The sequence below is a fragment of the Brachyistius frenatus genome, unplaced genomic scaffold (assembly GCF_029030835.1).
Source record: "Brachyistius frenatus isolate BFR_SWC_R1_liver_20210118 unplaced genomic scaffold, ASM2903083v1 Contig_13, whole genome shotgun sequence".
In the NCBI taxonomy this organism is placed as follows: Eukaryota; Metazoa; Chordata; class Actinopteri; family Embiotocidae; genus Brachyistius; species Brachyistius frenatus.
Window position 1 is genome coordinate 4,307,630 of NW_027210612.1, and position 19,134 is coordinate 4,326,763.

Below are 19,134 nucleotides of genomic sequence, written 5' to 3' on the forward strand. Positions count from 1 at the left end.
TAGTGTGTGCGATATTTCAGGCAGCACTCTCAGGATATCCAGGATTTTCCCACTTAAAAACGAACATGTATGGGTGTAACACACAAACTATGAAATATGATAAACTATGCTTATCATTTATTGTCAAAATACCACAGGAAGTGTATCCCAGGGATTTTCCATTTGCCAAAAGTTATGACCACAGTATTTGTTTATTCATCTGTGGAGGCCGGCCGGTCCACAGACAATAAACGTATGAGTATCCCTGGGATTTATGCTGATGTAGGATTTTTAAAAGCATAATAATGTTTTGTTTTAGTTGTCTTACTATTCTTAACCTTGGTTAATTTGCCATTGTGACAATCCTTCTCTAAAACTACATGATTTGAAGAATGGTGATAGTATTTCCTTTGTAGTGATACCCTGATACTGGTTGCTGCAACACATCCTCATACCAAAACAAATAATGAAGTCTATATCCAGTGACTCCCAAAACAAGATATATAAGCATTTTTAGTGCCCTTCATGGGGCCAACACATTCGGAAACGAAACTACATTCATTTGCCAACTTGACATTTACTGTGAGTGTTTTCAGCGCCTCCTATAGCACCAATACCTTCTTATACATAAATGAAGGAATAGCTAATTTGCTGACAACACTTACTGGACCTTCGGGGTCATGGTAACAATAATACCCACATGGCTAATGTTGTGAAACAGTTGCAGCTCAGTTAAGTTTTTGAAAAATATTTTGGTTTGAGTTAAAGTACGTTTAAAATAAATCAACGCGTCACTTAAGTTAAATACGTTGCAGAGTTTAACTTTTGTATGTAAGTTGAAAGAACTCAACGTTGACTTTTGTTTTCACGAGACACAAACGTTGGCCTCTTGGGTGAAAGTCACCCGACTTCCTCCTTTGTTCATGAGATAATCACTACGGCCACTAGAGGTCGCCTACGTAAACGTTTTTCATTTTAACGATCTTAGGTTTTAAAAAATTGCCCAATGTCAACATAATGCATCTGGTTGATCTGCTGTATATGTAGTCATAAATCATTTAGCTTCGTCAACACTTAAGAGATGTGTGTGGCCCTCCAAGATGAATAATCACATCGCATTCCACCCACAGGCGGAAAAACCCAAGATCAAACACATAACTGGGGCGTTATGCTGCGTGTTACGCAGAACACAGATATTGATCAGATTGAGCTTTGTATGTACATCCTCCAGTAGGGCAGTGTTTATACTTGGCTGCCATCTTACTGTGCTGGGGTTTAGCTCTGAGCAGGATTTACGAGGAGAAGCCAGTGGGGGCGAGCATCTCGTGCCCGGCTCCCGCTCAGCTGACTGCAGTTGGGGCGTGTCTGCTGAGGGGCGAGAGGTGGGGAGACAGTGGGTGTCCCTAATACTAAAGGAAAAGCCCCTAATCCCCTGTTAAAGTGTCCCCATTGATTGTTGGGAGGGCCCCACTGGTCCGCTCGCCCGAAAATAGCGTCTGGTGTTATTGTTGTTGTTCTCTGCTGTCACTGGACTCACAACCCCCACCACGACCACCATCACTGGCCTGGCACCACCAGTAGGCACTTATAAAATCACCACCACAGCACCCATGCATTGAGAGCCCCCTGGGTGATTCTATGCTGCCAGGTACAGCAAACCCAGCCTGCATGACATCTACTCGCAGCCCTCACCACTGGTCTTTGTTAGGAGGGGGGGAAAAAAAAAAAAGCTGATAAGCAGGATGACAATAAAGAGCAGTGTTTTGGCAAACACTGTGGGAGGCAGGGAGAGTGAACCGGAGAGAATGAGGTGGAGGGAAAGAGGGAGAGTGGGTGGGATAACAAGGGGAGGGGGGCATTTTAGCGAAAGTATTTGTTTCAGCTGCTATTTTCAGTTTGGCCCCCTCTCCCTGCTTGCCTACCCAACCTTGGATATCAAGATCACACTGACACCCCAACCCACCCTCAGAGTAAATGAAGGTGAGGAAGAAGAGGAAGGAGGCAGAGAGGGAAGGAGAAGCCTCAGCCATTATGGTAAGTCAGGGTGCTCGTCCTGCACCCTCCCCTTTCTGGATGAAGGTGCTTTCTGGGGCAGGGGCCAGCTTCAGCGAGGCAGCAGGGATTTACCCTTGTTGACACATTTAAAAAAAAAAAGACAACGCGAGGGGACAGCGAGGGAGAGAGGCAGTAAAGGGGATTTGGCGTGTGTCCTTTCTACAGCGTGAAAGACTAGGAGACGCTCAGTGCTTTGTTTACTCACCACCGCCGAGTTATACAAACCCCCCTCCCCTCTTCTTTTCCTCCCGACATCCTTTTCTTTTACCCCCCCCCCCCGTATACTCACTTCTTCACCCCTCCCTCCCTCCATCCCCTCATCTGATGTGCATGGAAGCATCGACCAGACAGGGAAGGCAAAGACCTGCTGGATCCACCAACCTAGCATTTCTTGGTGTGCTTTGATTTTTTTTTTTTTTTTTTTTTTTTTTAAACTCTGTTACCTGGGCCAATGGCACCTTGCTCTTTCCTCCAAGTGGGATGGATGTTCATGTGGCTGAGATCAGGGCAGTGCTAGCTTACTGACTGACTGAATAGATGACTGGTTGGCTGTTCGGCTGCTTGGCTGCCTCTGGGCTCAGGTTTCACTCTTCGACATTCAGAGGAGAGAAAGAAAGAGGGAAAGAAAGTGAACATGGCTGTGGAGGAAGGTGCTGTCTTCTTAACCCAAGTGAGTTACTTATTCTTATGTCTTTAATCATATGTTTAAATTTGATTTGTGTGGTGATTTTGTATTATCTTAGAAAGAGAAGTTAAAGAGACTCTCTCAGAGGTTGATGTTGTGAATGCAGTGGTGCAACAAACAACTGGGATGACCTGGTCTTGTATCATTCATTATGACTGCCTTGGCTCCGTTGGTGTTTATGAACTTGAAGAGTCATCTGATCTTCTGCAATCAGATGAACAGTGCTTGAAGCATTTATATTTGTGGGAGGGTTTGATCCTGCATGGCAATAATGTAGAGATTACAGATTTGGTGACTTGGCTCGTACCGTGTGCGTTCATGTTGTTTCTATTTATTTCCTTTGAAGAATTAGTTTGACATTTTGGTAAAAACACTTCTCAGATATTGATTTAAAAGGAAGTTAAGTTATGTGTTATGTATTTTTAAAATATTTAATCAGAGACAGCCAGCTGTCTCTCCCTGCTTCTTGTCTTTATGCTAAACTAAGATAGCCTTCTCAGTGTAGCTTCATATTAAGGTTATTAAGGACAATTTAAGATGCAGCCAAAGCTTGTATGTACTTAAAGGAATTCATCACCAATATCTTAAGCTTTTAAAATTGAAGCATGCACATTATATGATATATGGCTCTGTTAGACAACGATGTGAGACAGACAAAACTGAACTGAATCACACCTCAGCTAAAGCTTTTTTTTTTCCTTAGGAAAGCTGTTTCAACTGAAAATACACTGATGAACATTTATTATTCACAATTTTTTTTTTTTTTTTTTATGTGATTCAGGATTCAGAAAGTACTTTACTCACTTCATTCATTCATTCATTTACTTACTCACACCGTATCTCACTATCATTGCTCCTGGTGGGATTTAGGAAGTGTGACACCACTTGTCTCCTCTTTGCCCTGCTTCTGAAACATCTAGTGAAGGTTATGGCTGATGCTTTAGATAACACCACACAATAGTTCCAGTCACAAGAGCTGTGAAGCAGTGTGTTGCTGCACTGCACACACTATGGCACGTCTTCAACATTGCATTTTACATTTGAAATCTGAGGAGGCTCTACAATGTTAAGACTCCTCATATAGATTGCCATTCATTGCTCTGCTAATAACGTGCCTTGTATCCATCCATCTGAAAGCCTCCATGATGATTTTCTGGTATGAGCATGTTGACAGTGAAATGGGGGCATTAATTCATCAATAGCTTTGCTATTTTTAGCCTTGAGAGAAAGAGGCAAATCATGATTCTCTGAGAGACTGAGCGGAGCATGGGATTTAGGAAGTTGTAACTCTTTAGAGATGAGAGAAATGGATGCGGTTGCTGGAATGAGGTGCTCTGGCATCGGTGGACGTGCTACTCGATGCATCAGGCTTTGTGCTGGTAGAGCTGTGGAGCTCTGAGTTTTGTGCTGTCAGGAGAGAAAGGGATGAAGTAAAACAATACGGCCACTGCTGGTCTGTCTCTCCTCTTCTCAGCTCCCTCGGTTCACACAGAGCCTACAGCATGTGTCAGTGTTTGTATACATACTTGTATCTGCATGTAAGTAAAGAATGTCCTTAAGTGCTTGCTGACATGTATAGATGAATGTATTCTTTCTTACCAATGGCTGAAATGCTGAGCGAATCTTTTTTCTGTTACAAGCTCGGTGCAGAGTGCCAAACTGACATCATTGTAGTCTGGCAGGCCGGGGATATCAGTCTTTATACGAACTAAATATCCTCTATCCATGGACTATCACTGTGTTGATGTCATGATGAGAAAAAGTGCCAAGTACAGATTCAGCAGTAACGAAAACAAAATGAGAACTAGAATGAAAGAACCACCCAAAAAATCTGACTGCTCAGCCTTTATTTGATGTTCCCAGTGCCTTAGTACTGTACATGAGGGTTGTATACATTATATATCGAGCTGTATTTTGCAGTAAGTATACAAAAAAAAAATCTATATTCTTTAAAAATGTATCCCCTGATCTATTATCAGACTATTAAATAGGCAGTTACCATCACATCTGTCCTGAATATATGGGTAGTAGAGGCCTATTAAACCTGCTGGGCAAACTACACCTGCTAGTATGCTCGGAGCAGTTCAGTCATTTAAAGGAACTTGTAAGGGGGAAAAAAACAGTATCGTGCTGTACAAAACTGCCCACTTGCGACTTGACAAGCAGAATTGGTCAAACTGGGCTTTACTTGCGACCTCTTGTGGCTGTATTGAATACAACGGTGACAAAAGAGGAAGTCAGGTGACGATGTATAAGATTCACAGAGTCAGCGTAAGAAGGAAGGTTAGCAGTGGTTAGATGGATCAAAACACAGGACTTTTACCCTGGAGGCCGCTGTTTGTTTCCTGTATGAAAACAGATGTTTACTGTATTTTAAGTTAAGTACAAACGATAACGTAGCCTATGTGATGTTTTTAAGTAATGTATCGCACTTACGTGACATACGTAATGCAACATCTGACAACATTCAAACTAATTAAATAGAAATTATAAAATACTTGCATAACTGGATATCAAATTACACCTTTGGAAGGACGCTGAAAACCAATAATTCATGCTATTTTTTTTCTCTCCTTCTTTTGTCCAAAATAATTTTGCATCTTTGTCAACAATTTTTGCAGTTGCAGCTGTGACTAGCTCCTCATTTGTCCAGTTCATTGTGGGACAACAAGATTCATCAACAGGTGTCAAAGTGCTTTCAAATGCAAAGGGTTTTTTTTTGTTTGCATACAGTTTTTTGAGAGTATGCTTGATTCTGACTCTTATGTTTTGGAAAACCTCTCTATAACTCATCATTAAAGTGGACAGGTCAATATATCAGCCAGACACATCTCAGAGGGATGTTTAAGGGGATATGTGAAACCTGATATCAGTGTCTGCCTCAAAAGTCCAGTATTGGCAGGCGTGCCTTTGGCTAATGAAACAGATTGAGTTTTAATGAGTTGTCTGTCTTCAAAGAGCTTAATCAAAGTCCGACTCTCAATAGTGTGAAACAGGTGCAGCGATGTGATCAAACCTACCTATTACAGTTCTTTAAATGGCAAAGGCTTCACTGGTATTCATTCAGTTTTTCCTCTCCCTTTTAAAGAGCATCTGCAGACACCAGTCAGTGACCACATGGCATTTCTAATTAGGACTGGGATGGTTCATTTTCATTTTTACAGCGTCTTACCCGGAAATTAGCTGCATTTTTAACTTTTTAAGACCGTAATAGGGAATGATGGTATAATTTTCAGCTTTTCCAGTCATCACTTGTCTGTCAGATTTCTCTCTCTCTTTCTCTCATCCTCTCCCTTCTATCTAACATTAGATTAATTCTTTCCTTCAGGCTTAACCTAGTCTTTAATGGCCCCATTTTCTTTGAACCTCTGATCTGCGGAGGCTTAATTATATTTCTCTTACTAATCTCTTGCCCTGTCCTGTGTAATGCTTCATTCACAAAGACTCCAAGATCCTTCATGTTGGACGTAGATGGGATGTGGATGGAGGGTCGGACATGTTGGTCACCGGTTTTCACTGCAGGCATTAAAGGATAAACCGACGAGAGTAATAATGTGGAAATGAATGTGGACGACTTAATCTGTTGGTACCTAAGCTTGAGCTGATGAAGAAGGAGAATGACAAATTACATTTAAAGGACTAATGCAAATTGGTAACCATCACAGAAACATGTCAACTTTAACACCAAGCTGTCCTCTCTATTGAATATCTGTATATATTTCTTCCATTTCATGTTTGATGTAATATTCGACGATGTGCATGCTTCCTATCCAAAGCAGTGTGACCCGTGTATTTCCATGTCAGAGGTTTTAGAGTGGTCACGTATGTGGTGACACTCAACAAAGCCTGAGAGTCGTTGGTTACACAGGCGCGCTACACACAACAGGGACATATGCCAGTTATGTAAGAAACAAGTCAACTGTTGGGATCCGTAGCAGCCGTTCAGACGTGCACCCAGAGGCACACATGCTGCACAGATATTGTGTTAGATAGACTTGGACTTGAGTAACTGATCATGAAGCTAGGACCGATGACAAGTGTTATTCTCAGGGAAATATTAGGTTCATCCTGAAGTTGGAGCTGGGCATTAACTGTCTTTCTGTCATTTAAAATGACCCAAGTGCTCCACCAGAAAGGTAACAATCGTGCTAAAATACAGAGATAAAGACAAGAAAATTATACTGAATAAATGAAAGCACTCTTAAGTGAAAATGAATAATGTCAATATCAAATGAACATAGAGAGAAGTCCAGGGCCATTGTTAGAGTTCTGCTGAGTTCAAACAAATGTTATGTTCATTGAATAATCATTGTGAGACAAAATACAACAATCCTAATATTTGGATTTTATTTTTTTATTTTTTAATGAATAAGCTTTTAAAGATGCTATTTTTTCAGAATTGGAATAGAGAGAGGGATTTTTTTTTTCTTTCTTGTTTTTGACAGATTTTAGAACTGCCCTGCCAAATACTAAGGAAAACATCAACAACTAAAAAAGGAGAGGAGAGGAGAAAATGAGCAATAAAGAAATGTAAAGAAATGTATGAAGTTTCTTTTGGGGTCATGACCTTATAATCTTGATTATTATCTCAGTACATTAACCTTTCTTGCTCTACTATTTTCACATCACAGAAACATTGTTTTCATTCCAGCAGGGCACCACTTGTCACTGTGAATCATGTTGATACCGTACAACATGCATACATCATAGGATTCAAGAAAAAGTGCAGGAAATTAACTTCAGTGAGGGTGTTTTGGTGGGAAACTGATGACAGAGGGTGCCTGCTGGCTGCTGTCGGACTGGACAGGAGCCAAAGTGTTTGTACATCATGAAGTCATCATGAAGGACACTGATTCCTTGTGTCCATGTCCATAACTAACCAGTGGAATACCTTGATCTTCAGACTATACCGGTCTTTGTTGGTTGTAATCATTGCAACCTGCCTTTCGATTTGTCTCATTAGGTTGCTGTTGTAATTAGAAAATTGTGTCTTTTTGCTCAGTTGTCATTTGCATAGTCACAATGTTCATAAAAACCTTGTGGAGTCAGGCAACAGAAGATTCAGGCAACTGCAACGTAGTTTTCACAGTCAATGGCCTATTTCCCTGTTCAGTGCAGCAGTGCCAATATTAAAGATTCTTATGCAGCTGCTACCAGGGACCCTCTCTCACACACTCCCACGGACAGTTTTTATTATGTCTCTTTAAAGGTTTCATATTGTATCAAATCTTATTTCCATTTCTTTTTTTAATTATAAAGCAGGCTAAGGTGTGCTATGAAGTCTGTGAAAGTGTCAAAATGTTCAGTACATGGAGCAATACACACAGTCCGTATTCAGCGACATTTGGACGTTTTGTAAGTTTAAGATGTCACAGTGAATTTGTGATGCCACAAACTGACACTGATGTGTGCCCTTCATACGGCCCATTGTCCAAACCTTTTATGCAGAAGAAAGCACAGTTGTCATACTGTTAGTGTACTGATATCAGTGCGTCTTTAAGGACACAAACTCAAAATATGTCGTTCTTGGTAAAGCTCCAGCAAGAAGCTTGAGAGAAGAGATGTAAAACTCAACTGAGATTGTTTTTGGTATTTAAAACCACAAAATATCTTTTAATGGATATCAAGACTGCAAATAATAGACCAGAAAAGTGTAAAACATGGGACCTCCAAAGGTTTTACACAATGACGTTACTTCTGGACATGCATGTGTTGATGGTAGTGGCTGAATCTGTTTGTAGTTGTTCTTGGCTTGGGGCTCATTGTTGTTGTTCAGTGATCATGCTGGTTCAGGCTCTGTACCAGTAACTCAGTTTGTATCATCAAGGTCACAAGAGCAGAAATATCTTTAGAGGCTCAGTGCTATGAAACAGTCCTCTCGGGATGGAGGGGTATAGAGAAAGGAAGAAGAAATGTTTAGATAAAAGCCGATTGGCTGTACAGATATGACTTTTAACTTAATGGTTTCTTGTAATCGGGAAATGACTCGGTTTCCAGTTAACACTGGTCCATTTGCCACTAATTTGATTATATACGCTTGCATAAGCACACACAGACACAAATATTTTCCTCTCAGTTTCATACAGAGTATCAGTGGAACAATCTCATGCTGGATGTCTTGTTCACTCACATTTTGGCATTGGGTCAGATCCCACTATGCTCGTCAGAGTTATTTCTGGACAAGCATGGCAGAGGGGGAGGCGGAGAACACAATGTTGGATAACCGCTCGTACCGTTTGGCCCCGCTGAGTTTATCCTAAGTGTCTCTGGACACGAGGCTAAATTTAGCAGGTCTGGGCTTTTGATAATTCGGGGGAATTTGGGTTTTCAGCCTCTATCATGAAGCTGTTTATCGCAGCTTCTCTCCCTCCTGCTCTCAGCAGCTCCCCGTGCTGAGTTTTACAAAATGCTCTTTGCGAGGCTGTAGTGGAGAAGGAAGACAAAATGTGCAGAGTTTGCTGTGTGTCATTTCATATCAAACCAGATGTCCTCGGAGCCAACTTGAACACAAACAAAGAAACACAAGCTCTGCCTCTTCTTCTCTCTTTTTTAGCTTTCCTTATCTCTTTTTCTTCTCCACTCTCATCCTCTCATCCTTCTTTCGATCTCTCTCTCTCTCTCCCTCTCTCTCCCTCCCTCTCACACTCACACACACATACAAATGCTCTCCACATTTATTATAGGGGCAAAAACATGCTTGCCTCATCATTTTATTTTGGTATGCCAAGCCTTATTTCTGTAGTGAAATAAAGGACAGCCAAGCACAATAGAGGATGCTCTGCATCTCGTAGCGTGGCGACATAAAACTGCTTTTCTGGTGGACACAGAGGAGATCACTGAGGAGAAGAGGAGGTCTCTGTAGCAGCTGGAAGGACCACCCGGTCACTGAACTTTTTTCACTGGGGAATCCGAGACATTTGGATTTAACAAAGCTGAAATAACAGGCTGCTGGGATCTGATGGATGGCGGAGGATCATGTGAATTGTTGGGACGATACGCTTGTGGCTCTGTTCTCATGGATTTACTTATTGGAATATTTGCATTCGCTTGACTTTTAAACACCAGCGGACTTTACTGTGTTGATTTTAATGTGGCAGTGGACACACTGTATTTGTGGATGCTGGCTTTGTTTTAGACGTTTTTGGATGGTTGAGAAACGATGACAGAGTTCTACCTGGTACAGTAACGCATGTGCTTCTGCTCTCTGGCATGCCCGCTTGTAACAGGTTTAGGTTTTCAGGCAGATAATCATGTGTCCAGTGTCTATGCTTACCTCCTCTCTCCTTCTCTCCATCTCTCTCTCGCTTGCCTCTCGTTCTCTCTTCTGCTCTCTTTTGTTTTGCTCCTCTCCAGTCTGATAGTAATGCCAGTTACCTGCGAGCTGCCCGGGCAGGGAACCTCGAGAAGGTCCTTGACTACCTGAAGACTGGGGTTGAGATCAACATTTGCAATCAGGTAAGCTTTCTGAGACTTTTATGAAGAAACTCAAGTGTTCCTGTGAGTGTCTGACTCATCCTCAGGATTGTAATTCTTCTCTAAAAACAGAAATATGCTCCATCAGCAGAATTTCAGATTGACGAATAAAGGGTTCGTGTCTAACTAAACAAGCGTCGTCACCAAGATGAAATATGTTATGATTTCAACCAATCCTTTAAGCGCGGTTAAACGTCATCTCATTGCATATCTTCATGCATGAGCCACTCTAACTGCTGTGCGTGTGTTTATTTCTCAGAATGGTCTGAACGCTCTTCATCTTGCCTCCAAGGAGGGGCACGTAGAAGTTGTTGCTGAGCTGCTGAAGCTCGGAGCCACTGTGGATGCAGCCACAAAGGTAAGGCCCGCCCCATCACCCATCACGCCCCACTGACGGTACAGGACTATATTTGGATCCAGCACAAAACATGGCTGCTCTGTGGGCTTTAAAAGCATGCAGCTACAGTAACAGTAGAACTACTGTTAAGTGTGCAGCCTTTGTTAGGGTTTAATACTAGATCAATATTTAATGACCCCTGTGGAGATTGCTGTTGGAAACAGAGAATTAAGCAAGAAAAAAAAAATCTATATGTCAGAAGGTAATATATTATTTTATAAAAGTATGTAATAAAGAACAAGGCAGGCACAAACAGTAATAGCATTGTTTTATTTCATGTATTGAGCAATGTATCATAAAATAAGGAAGGTCTCTTCTTTGGGAGTATCTTTATTCTGATATTCTGATGCTAAAAGGAGTTTAGAGGGAAAGATATTTAAAACATTATTCATATTTTTGCCTTGAAGGCCTTCACCCATATTTAGTCGTCTGGTTCACCTCTCTGCCCCGGGCCACTTGCCTGGTGCTGACGTAAACATAGGACCCAATAAAATATTCAAGATCAAGGAGAAAATCTCCCCAATTAAAATCACTCTCTCTTGTGACCCTGAGGATGCTGAGGGATTAGTTTGTTTGGGATCTTGGGAATCCACTGCCTGCGTCCTATTGCCTATCAATTTCTATTTTACGCAGCAGGAGGAGGCAGCGCTGTCGAGGATACCTAGATTTAGTAACACTGAGGGTTTCATTTAGGCTGTGTGGCTGTTTAAGTTAATTGTTTATCCGCCCCTCTAATGTTGTGCTGCTCTTGTGTGGGAGAATTAAACAAGAGGTCTTTCTCCTCGCTTCATTAGGCCCCTGAGCAGCTCTGGGGCAAATGCTACCCCCGTGAAAGTTGCAGTTTTGAGACAGAGATCAGAGAGGTGTTGGTTTGACTCTGTTGTATTTGTGTGTCCTGTAGTTTATGTCGTTTTACCGGATTGTGAAGATTTATCTGTTCAGTATGAAAGAGCCAGAGATACTGTTGATTCTACTTAAGTGTAGTGTTATCCGGCACTGACATGAAAGGCATTCAGTGGTGCAGCTTTGTCTCCTTGAAATTACTTTTACATACCGCTAATTTGTTTTTTCCAAATATGTTTGATGAAAAGGTAATTGGCAAAGTTTTTCCAGTGAATAAATTGCCACAGTCTAGGAAAGATGTTCATTAAGTAATACTTACTGTAGTGTCTTGTGCTTCAAGTTACTTAATTGACATTTTCAATATCTGACCAAGACCATGATCTTTCCCTCATTCTATCAAAGTGCCTTCAGTGCCTAAATATAGCAATGTAAAAGTTGAATCGTGTTCAGCTGCTATGAGCAGATACTGTTTTGCAAGAGCAGATTTTGTTGGGAAACAAATAGAACAACTTGTCAGTGAACACTTTGCAGACGTGGGTTGTCATGGTGGGTGTTCAGGAGTTGCAAAACACTGCAGTTAGCATTTCTTCAACACGAGAGTGCGTGTGTGCCAGTCTGCTGCAAATTATAATAGATGTGAATCAGCGTTGCTTCTAACCAAAGCTGAAAAATAAATATTGCACCGATGTTCATGACATTGTGTCTACCTCTTGTAAAGAAATGTGCATTGTATATATTTGTATTATTTGTCAGTTATAAAAGGCTCTGAACAATTCAATAAGTTCAAGTATAGATATGTGACAAATTAAAGGAAAAGCCTGATAGTTTGACCCCTACAGTGCGAGGTTCTGGTGGCTATGTTTGCTGGCATGTTTTGGGTCCCCTTGTCCCCCCCAAAGAAAAAGACTCACTACAAATGAATACAAAGTTGTTCTGAATGATCATCTTTATCCTGTGATGAAACATTTCTATCCTGATGCGAGAGGTGTCTTGCAGGACGATAATTCCCTCATCCACAGGGCATGCGAGGTCACTAAATGACTTGATGAGTATGAAAATGCTGTGAATCAAATGCGAGCGCCTTCGCAGTCACCAGATCTCTTGACTCTTGACTGGCGTGTTAGTGAGCATCTTCCACCAATATCTTCAAAACACCAAAAGGGGTCATTTTTTTGGAAGACTTGGCCAAATCACTATGATGCTGTTCGGGCAGCATGTGGCCCAATGCTTTACTGAGACATTTAATATTCGTCTTTCCTTTAACTTGTCACCTTCTGTTTGTGTGTCTGTGCGACAGGCCCTGAGTGTCAAACGTAAAGCACAATCAGTCTTGTCAATTATACAAAAGTATAAACTAACGGCATAATGGGTCATACTTTTTTGTCCTCCAGAAAAGCCTTTAGGTTGACTAAAGGACACAAGCTGTTGTGTTCAGCTACATTACATACCAGAAAGTCTTGTCTCTTGTTATGCCTAAGCAGACATGGCTATCAGGTGTCCCTGCTACAGTATACAGTACATGTGACTGGTCATTGGTGCGCAAAAGCAACTTGGTCACTAGCAAATCCCTGTATCGCGTTGGCAGGAGGCAGGCTGAGGGTCGACTGCCCTCACAAGGACCTGCACAGGTTCACGTAGTTTTATTTAAGGCCGAGGCTCGTTTGTGTGTGGTACTCCGGGATCGGAAGTGACACATTGTTGGCAGTGCAGGCAGGGGGATGCCAGAGCTGGAACGCCAGCAGTACAAACATGTGATCGGTGTGAGGGGATTCACTGGGGCACATGGATACTGACGTTGGATATATATACAGGCTATAGTGGCACCCGGTCACAATCCCCCCCCCCCCCCCACACACACACACACACACACACATACAAGCAAAGCGGTGGGACAGGTGTGGCAGAGCTTAACACACATTCTTGTGGTTGTTCCATGTAATCCAGAAAGGAAACACTTCTCTGCACATATCCTCACTGGCCGGCCAGACGGAAGTCGTCAAAGAGCTGGTCACTAATGGAGCCAATGTCAACGCACAATCTCAGGTGGGATACACTTAGCACCCACACGTGTACACACACCCAATGTCAAAATGACAGTAAAGTCCTGTTGTTCCACCTTCAGGACCTAAAACAAAATGTAATTACAGTGCTGTGATGTGCACGTTTGTTTGGATGATACGGTATCACGAAGTCACTGATATGGAGGGAAACACTCAGAGGAAAGATCTTCACTTACACAATCTGGCATTGAGCCAACTAGGCCTCTGCCTCCCCAGGAAACTGCTGTCATTGCATTTTACATTTAACTCTATCAGATCAAGGTGAGAGGAGAGATTTCAAACACCTTCTTTCTCTGTGGTCCTACTAACCGTCAAAACAGCGAGCAGCTACACAAAAGTCTTTACTTTCACGCTCTACCTTGACATCTTCTCGTCTGGGGATTTATCACTCTCAAAATGACTGATATAATTTGATAGATTAGGTGTCATCATTGAAGGCGTAAGAGAACATTTTACATTACATTCACAGTGTATTTTATGATGTAAGTATTTCCAAAGTAGAGGGAAAAGCCTGCAGTGCTCTAATAATCCCAAACTAAATTAAGAAACTGAAACATCTCTCAGCAAGTGTCTGTAAAATAAACCTTCGCTTGTTTTCATGTGTGTGTGTGTTTTGGTCCATGATGTGTGCAGAATGGCTTCACCCCTCTGTACATGGCAGCCCAGGAGAATCACCTGGAGGTGGTACGATTCCTTCTGGAGAACAGTGCCAGCCAGAGTATGGCCACTGAGGTACTGTATGTGTGTGTGTGTGTGTGTGTGTGTGTGTGTGTGTGTGTGTGTGTGTGTGTGTGTGTGTGTGTGTGTGTGTGTGTGTGTGTGTGTGTGTGTGTGTGTGTGTGTGTGTGTGTGTGTGTGTGTGTGTGCGCGCGCGCTCTTATGTGTATGAGTGTCAGTCCTGTGCCTGCCTCTCTTACAGTCAAACCGTTTCAGTATGTCTCCATGCCTTTTCTCTGCCTCGGTCATGTGTGGTCTTTTACATCTGTTGTACTAACCACCTTCGTCTCCTCCTCTGTTTCCTTCCCCTTCACCTCCCCACCCCCACCCACCCGCCACCCTTCTGCATCTGCCTGTGTCTCTGTCTTTGTCTTTACCTCTCTGTCCTCTTCTCACTTTCCCCTCTCTGTCTTTTCCTCGTCCTTTCTGTCTCACATCCTCGTTCGGTCTACCTCTCTTGTATTTCCACCCTTCTACCACCCCACTCCCCCTCCCCCCCATCTCTTCATGAGCGACTAGGCAGAGCCACATTGATTGGTAGTGTATGGTGGTGGAGACAGAGTGACCTTGAGTGGGTCACAGATGAGGTCCGCTCCGCTCCACTCGCTGCTGCTGTTGCTGCTGTTACTGCTCTGATTTACGTTGCTCAGCCCGTGGACAACCCATACACACCCATACTTACCAGGCAGCACACGTATACACACACGAACACGTGCACGCATGGAGATAAAAAGCTGATGGGCCTAATGCCACACTTAGGGCAGTCTATCTATGAGCTACAGTACATGCTAGGACACGGGATGCCCTTCCTGACATGAATACACAATAGAATATGTGCAGACACACGCACAGCTATACACACACCCTCTACTAAATTTCATCTAATACATGATAATATATTTGGTTTATTAATATATACGTGCATTCCGACTTATAGTATGCAGAAACACACCAATATGGCAGGGCGCGCTCAGCTGAATAATGCATCATAAGGGTAGTGTGTGTGGGAGATACAGTAGATGTGAGCCTTTCCCACCTCGTCCTTTCGTTATGTAACTTATATCTGTGCACTATATGGAGAGGAAACCTTTACATCTGTTTGACAAATGGGATACTAAGTGATGATTTATTGTCCTAAACACTCCAGCAGGTCAACCCGTCTCAAGTATCCAGATGAGTTTTTGCTGTTATCATAATCCAGTTACAGTCACAGGTTGATTTTTGACTTATTCCTGCCAGCAATAAAACAAAGTGATGTCAGTTTTTTCAAACTTAATGGATAATATATTATTATACCATCATGTTTTCTATAAATTCAGCTTTTTACTGGCTTGCTGTATCAGTTCCACCGCTAGTAATGCACCACAGCGCCCATTCAGCATCATTGACTCCTCTCTCCCCTCATACGCAGGATGGCTTCACCCCTTTGGCAGTGGCCCTACAGCAGGGCCATGACCAGGTCGTCTCCCTGCTACTGGAGAACGATACAAAGGGCAAGGTACGCCTGCCTGCCCTGCACATCGCTGCTCGCAAGGACGACACCAAGGCCGCGGCCCTGCTCCTGCAGAACGACCACAATGCGGATGTTGAGTCCAAGGTGAGCAATCAGCACTGACACAGTCCATGTCTGGAGCTGGATCTTCAGTTGGTTGGTTTACTTTTTCTTTTTTTTTTTTTTTTTATCTCTTCGATTATTTGTTTCTTTGAATATTGATGACTTTGATTTTTTTTCTTTGTCAGTTTTTGTTTCTTGTTGCCATTTCTTTCCTTCTTTCCTGTTAAAAAATTGTTTTCAATGCTCTTTTTAGCAGAAAGGGGAAAAGAGTAGCAGTATACTTTAGTTTTTTTGGGCAAGGTTTTGTGTATTAATTCACATTATTAAACATGACGATTTTGGATGGAAGAATTTGTGAATGCGCTGTATGATCATGCTGGAAATAGATTTTAGTTTGAGAGTAGCTCTCTCAATCTTAAAATCTTGGGTACCAACACAAACTTAACGTCTCAGCCTTTTCTGCCATAGATTAGTTTGTACTGAGCTCCTTCTCTCCTCTCTGCTCCTCCACTTCATGTGAGTGGAGGCCTTTTTCTGTTTTTTTTCTCACTAACTGCCCATTCTCTCCTCTCTTGGCTGACTCTATAGATGATGGTGAATAGAACAACAGAGGTACACCTCTACTCTGTACATTATGTAGTCTCTCCATTGCAGTTCATAAAAACTCAGAAAAAACAACAACAACAATCACTTCAGTGCCCCTGACTTGATACAGTAGTGTTTCTGCAGCCCTTCGTCACCTCCCCTTTTCCATTTTTGGCTCAATCCCGTCTCCGTCCTCTTCATTGCATCTTTAATGTAGTGGATATCTCTTGTCATTGAGAAACTCAGAGGAGTAGAGCATGTTTCACTAATACTGATTGAGTAAATCCTTAAGCTGGAGGCTCGGGTATCAAGGTTTTCCTTGATTCTAATGGTTTCATGGTGTCCAAAGCTTACGTTTTTTATTTTTGGCAAAAATCTTTGTTAACAAACTGTTGTCCCAATGTGTCCTGACACAGTCCGTCCATGAAACCGATTAACATGATAACCAGTGTTGGCATGAAAAGTGGTTATCATCCATTGAAAAGCATTGGTTTGTCATTAACCTGCATGGCAATCCAATTCCAATAAAGCAACCCAGCCTTCCAGCAGCAGACTGTTAGTCTAATTTGTTTGCTAGTGTACCCTTTATTGGTTTTTAGTACTTCTAATCCTCAACCCTTGCACCTAAAGCATTTTGCATGGGACCAAAGCAACAAGCTAACTTGATACTGCTTCCGTGGTAATGAGGGCCTCTTCGTCACACCAAAGCCGGGTGGCCACCTCCTCTGTGTGCCTGTCTTGGTTGACATTTGTTTTGAGCTTTTGCAGCCTTATGATTCATTCAAAAAAAGAAAAAAAAGGCTTTGATGATCTGAGTCTCATGCATTGTGGTAAACAAATTTGCATCGTACTCAGATGGAAGAAAGTTATTGCAGATTTCATTAAAACTACTCTACGTTCACAGGTTAAATACAAGAGGCAGATTTTGCAGTTCATTTAAATTTTGTTGAGCTTGCTTTTTTAATATGATTTGAAATGGTTCAAAGTTGTAGTGTTTTTTTGTTTGGGACAGCAGATACCAGCAGAGTGGGTACACATGTCTGAGACACCTGCTGTCCTCTTAATTTTTGGTTATTTGAAATTGGGACTCCAGTGATTAGCCAGTTTAATGTGAGATTCTCGCCCTCGTCGGACAGATTATTTCCAGTGTCCTTTTGTTGTTTTGACAGCTGTTGCTCACTAAGCCAGGGGGTTTAACCAGGAAATTACTCTCATTTAAGAAGTTAACACATGGAAATTAGGTTCATTTGCAGGACACTTTTTTGCACTCTATAAGTATTAGGATGCTGTAAACGAGATAACAATAGATTTACAGTAATCACTTCTAAATAACATTTGTCAAAATTGAGTTGTATACTAATGTACACTCAGGCCTACATATTTTGATTAGCTCATTGTGTTAGTTTAATGATCATAAAGGCACAGGCCTTTGTGCACTGAATCTAAAATCCATCTAGTTGGCCCCATGTTTGATGCTTCAGTAACAAGACTTTTTCTACCACTGTTAGAAAAGTCAGGTGTTAGTGTAACAGTGCATAGTGCAGTAGAGTGTTTCCTTGTTTAATGGAGTGTGACTGTACGTCAACCATAGGCCTGTAGACTGCCATAAAGCCTGAGGTGTTGACTGGTCATGAAGGATGTGTTTCTATTTTTCTAATGTAATGTGTGTTTGTCTGTTTGCATGTGTGTGTTGTCGGGTTTCTTCCATCCTCAGAGTGGTTTCACGCCCCTCCACATCGCAGCACATTATGGCAACATTAACGTGGCCACGCTTCTGCTGAACCGAGGGGCTGCTGTGGACTTCATGGCACGGGTGAGTTTAATGTGCCCTCTGCTGTCTGGGAGGGGTATTAAAAACTTTTAAGGCAAACACTAAGAAATCTGTTTACATTGTAATGCTACATATACTGAAGCAATCAACCTACACAGCAGTAAAACAAAGGTATAGTTTTGCTTCTGTAACGATCCCTTTAATGTCATTATCACATTCCTACAAACAAAGAACATTAAAAAACACTAATTAATTCTACAATTTGTATCTGTTATGAGCCCTTCAGAATAAAAGTATCAGCCGGAGACACAAAAGTAAAGTATGGGATGTGTGTAGAATTGAATGAAACTAAACAAAACAGAAATTTGCAACAGAAGTTTGCTTTGTCACATTCACATTGTTAGTATTAATAGTGAGATACAAGTCAAAAGACTGATAGATGGAATAGAAAAAACAGCGCGCAGCACCCTGATAAAGGCAAGATAGCTGAAAATGTTGTGTGTATAAATCATGGTGAACTGGAAAAGTTGTGCAATTCTTTTTAATCCTCATGGGTTTGCATTAAAGCCCACATCGTTATGCACCACCCTGCATTCTCAAAGCTGGTTAGTTAACTAACTAACAAATTATTATTCATTTGAGTTAACAAACAAATTCTCCGCTGCCAATTAAATACAGCAGTTTAATTACTGTGATATTCACACCGCGATCGAAGAGTTGCCTAAAGTAAACAGCGGCCTGTAATTATGTCAGCTGGTGTGTGAAGGGGTGCTGATGTTTGCGATGCTTTTTGACATTAATTGTAGGTTGAGTCCAGAAAGTCCTGCTGCAGCAGTGGAGACAGATGGGATTAAACATTGGAGCTGGTTTACAGCTGTTTGCTTGATAATGAAAGACTGCGTATCTTTATTAAGGAGGGTTTACATTAACGCTGAAATAAAAGTAATACAATCTATTTGCAGACCACTTAATTAAATGTTCTAATATATCAAATTAATTCATTCCATTTAAGTG

General features: G+C 41.8%; 1 protein-coding gene across 12 annotated transcripts in view; it reads left to right on the forward strand.

Annotated features, from left to right (window-relative positions):
* The window catches only part of ank3a (ankyrin 3a), a 98,334-nt gene that overhangs the window by 25,348 nt on the left and 53,852 nt on the right, over positions 1–19,134 (forward strand). For 9 of the 12 annotated variants that reach the window (XM_069692868.1, XM_069692874.1, XM_069692869.1 and 6 more), the window contains exons 2-8: positions 10,073–10,174; positions 10,452–10,550; positions 13,377–13,475; positions 14,126–14,224; positions 15,621–15,806; positions 16,353–16,376; positions 18,064–18,162. In XM_069692868.1, coding sequence (XP_069548969.1) covers positions 10,073–10,174; positions 10,452–10,550; positions 13,377–13,475; positions 14,126–14,224; positions 15,621–15,806; positions 16,353–16,376; positions 18,064–18,162 — 708 coding nt within the window. The remainder of the gene's footprint in view (positions 1–10,072; positions 10,175–10,451; positions 10,551–13,376; positions 13,476–14,125; positions 14,225–15,620; positions 15,807–16,352; positions 16,377–18,063; positions 18,163–19,134) is intronic. The other 3 variants (XM_069692877.1, XM_069692878.1, XM_069692880.1) reach the window with 1 other exon arrangement.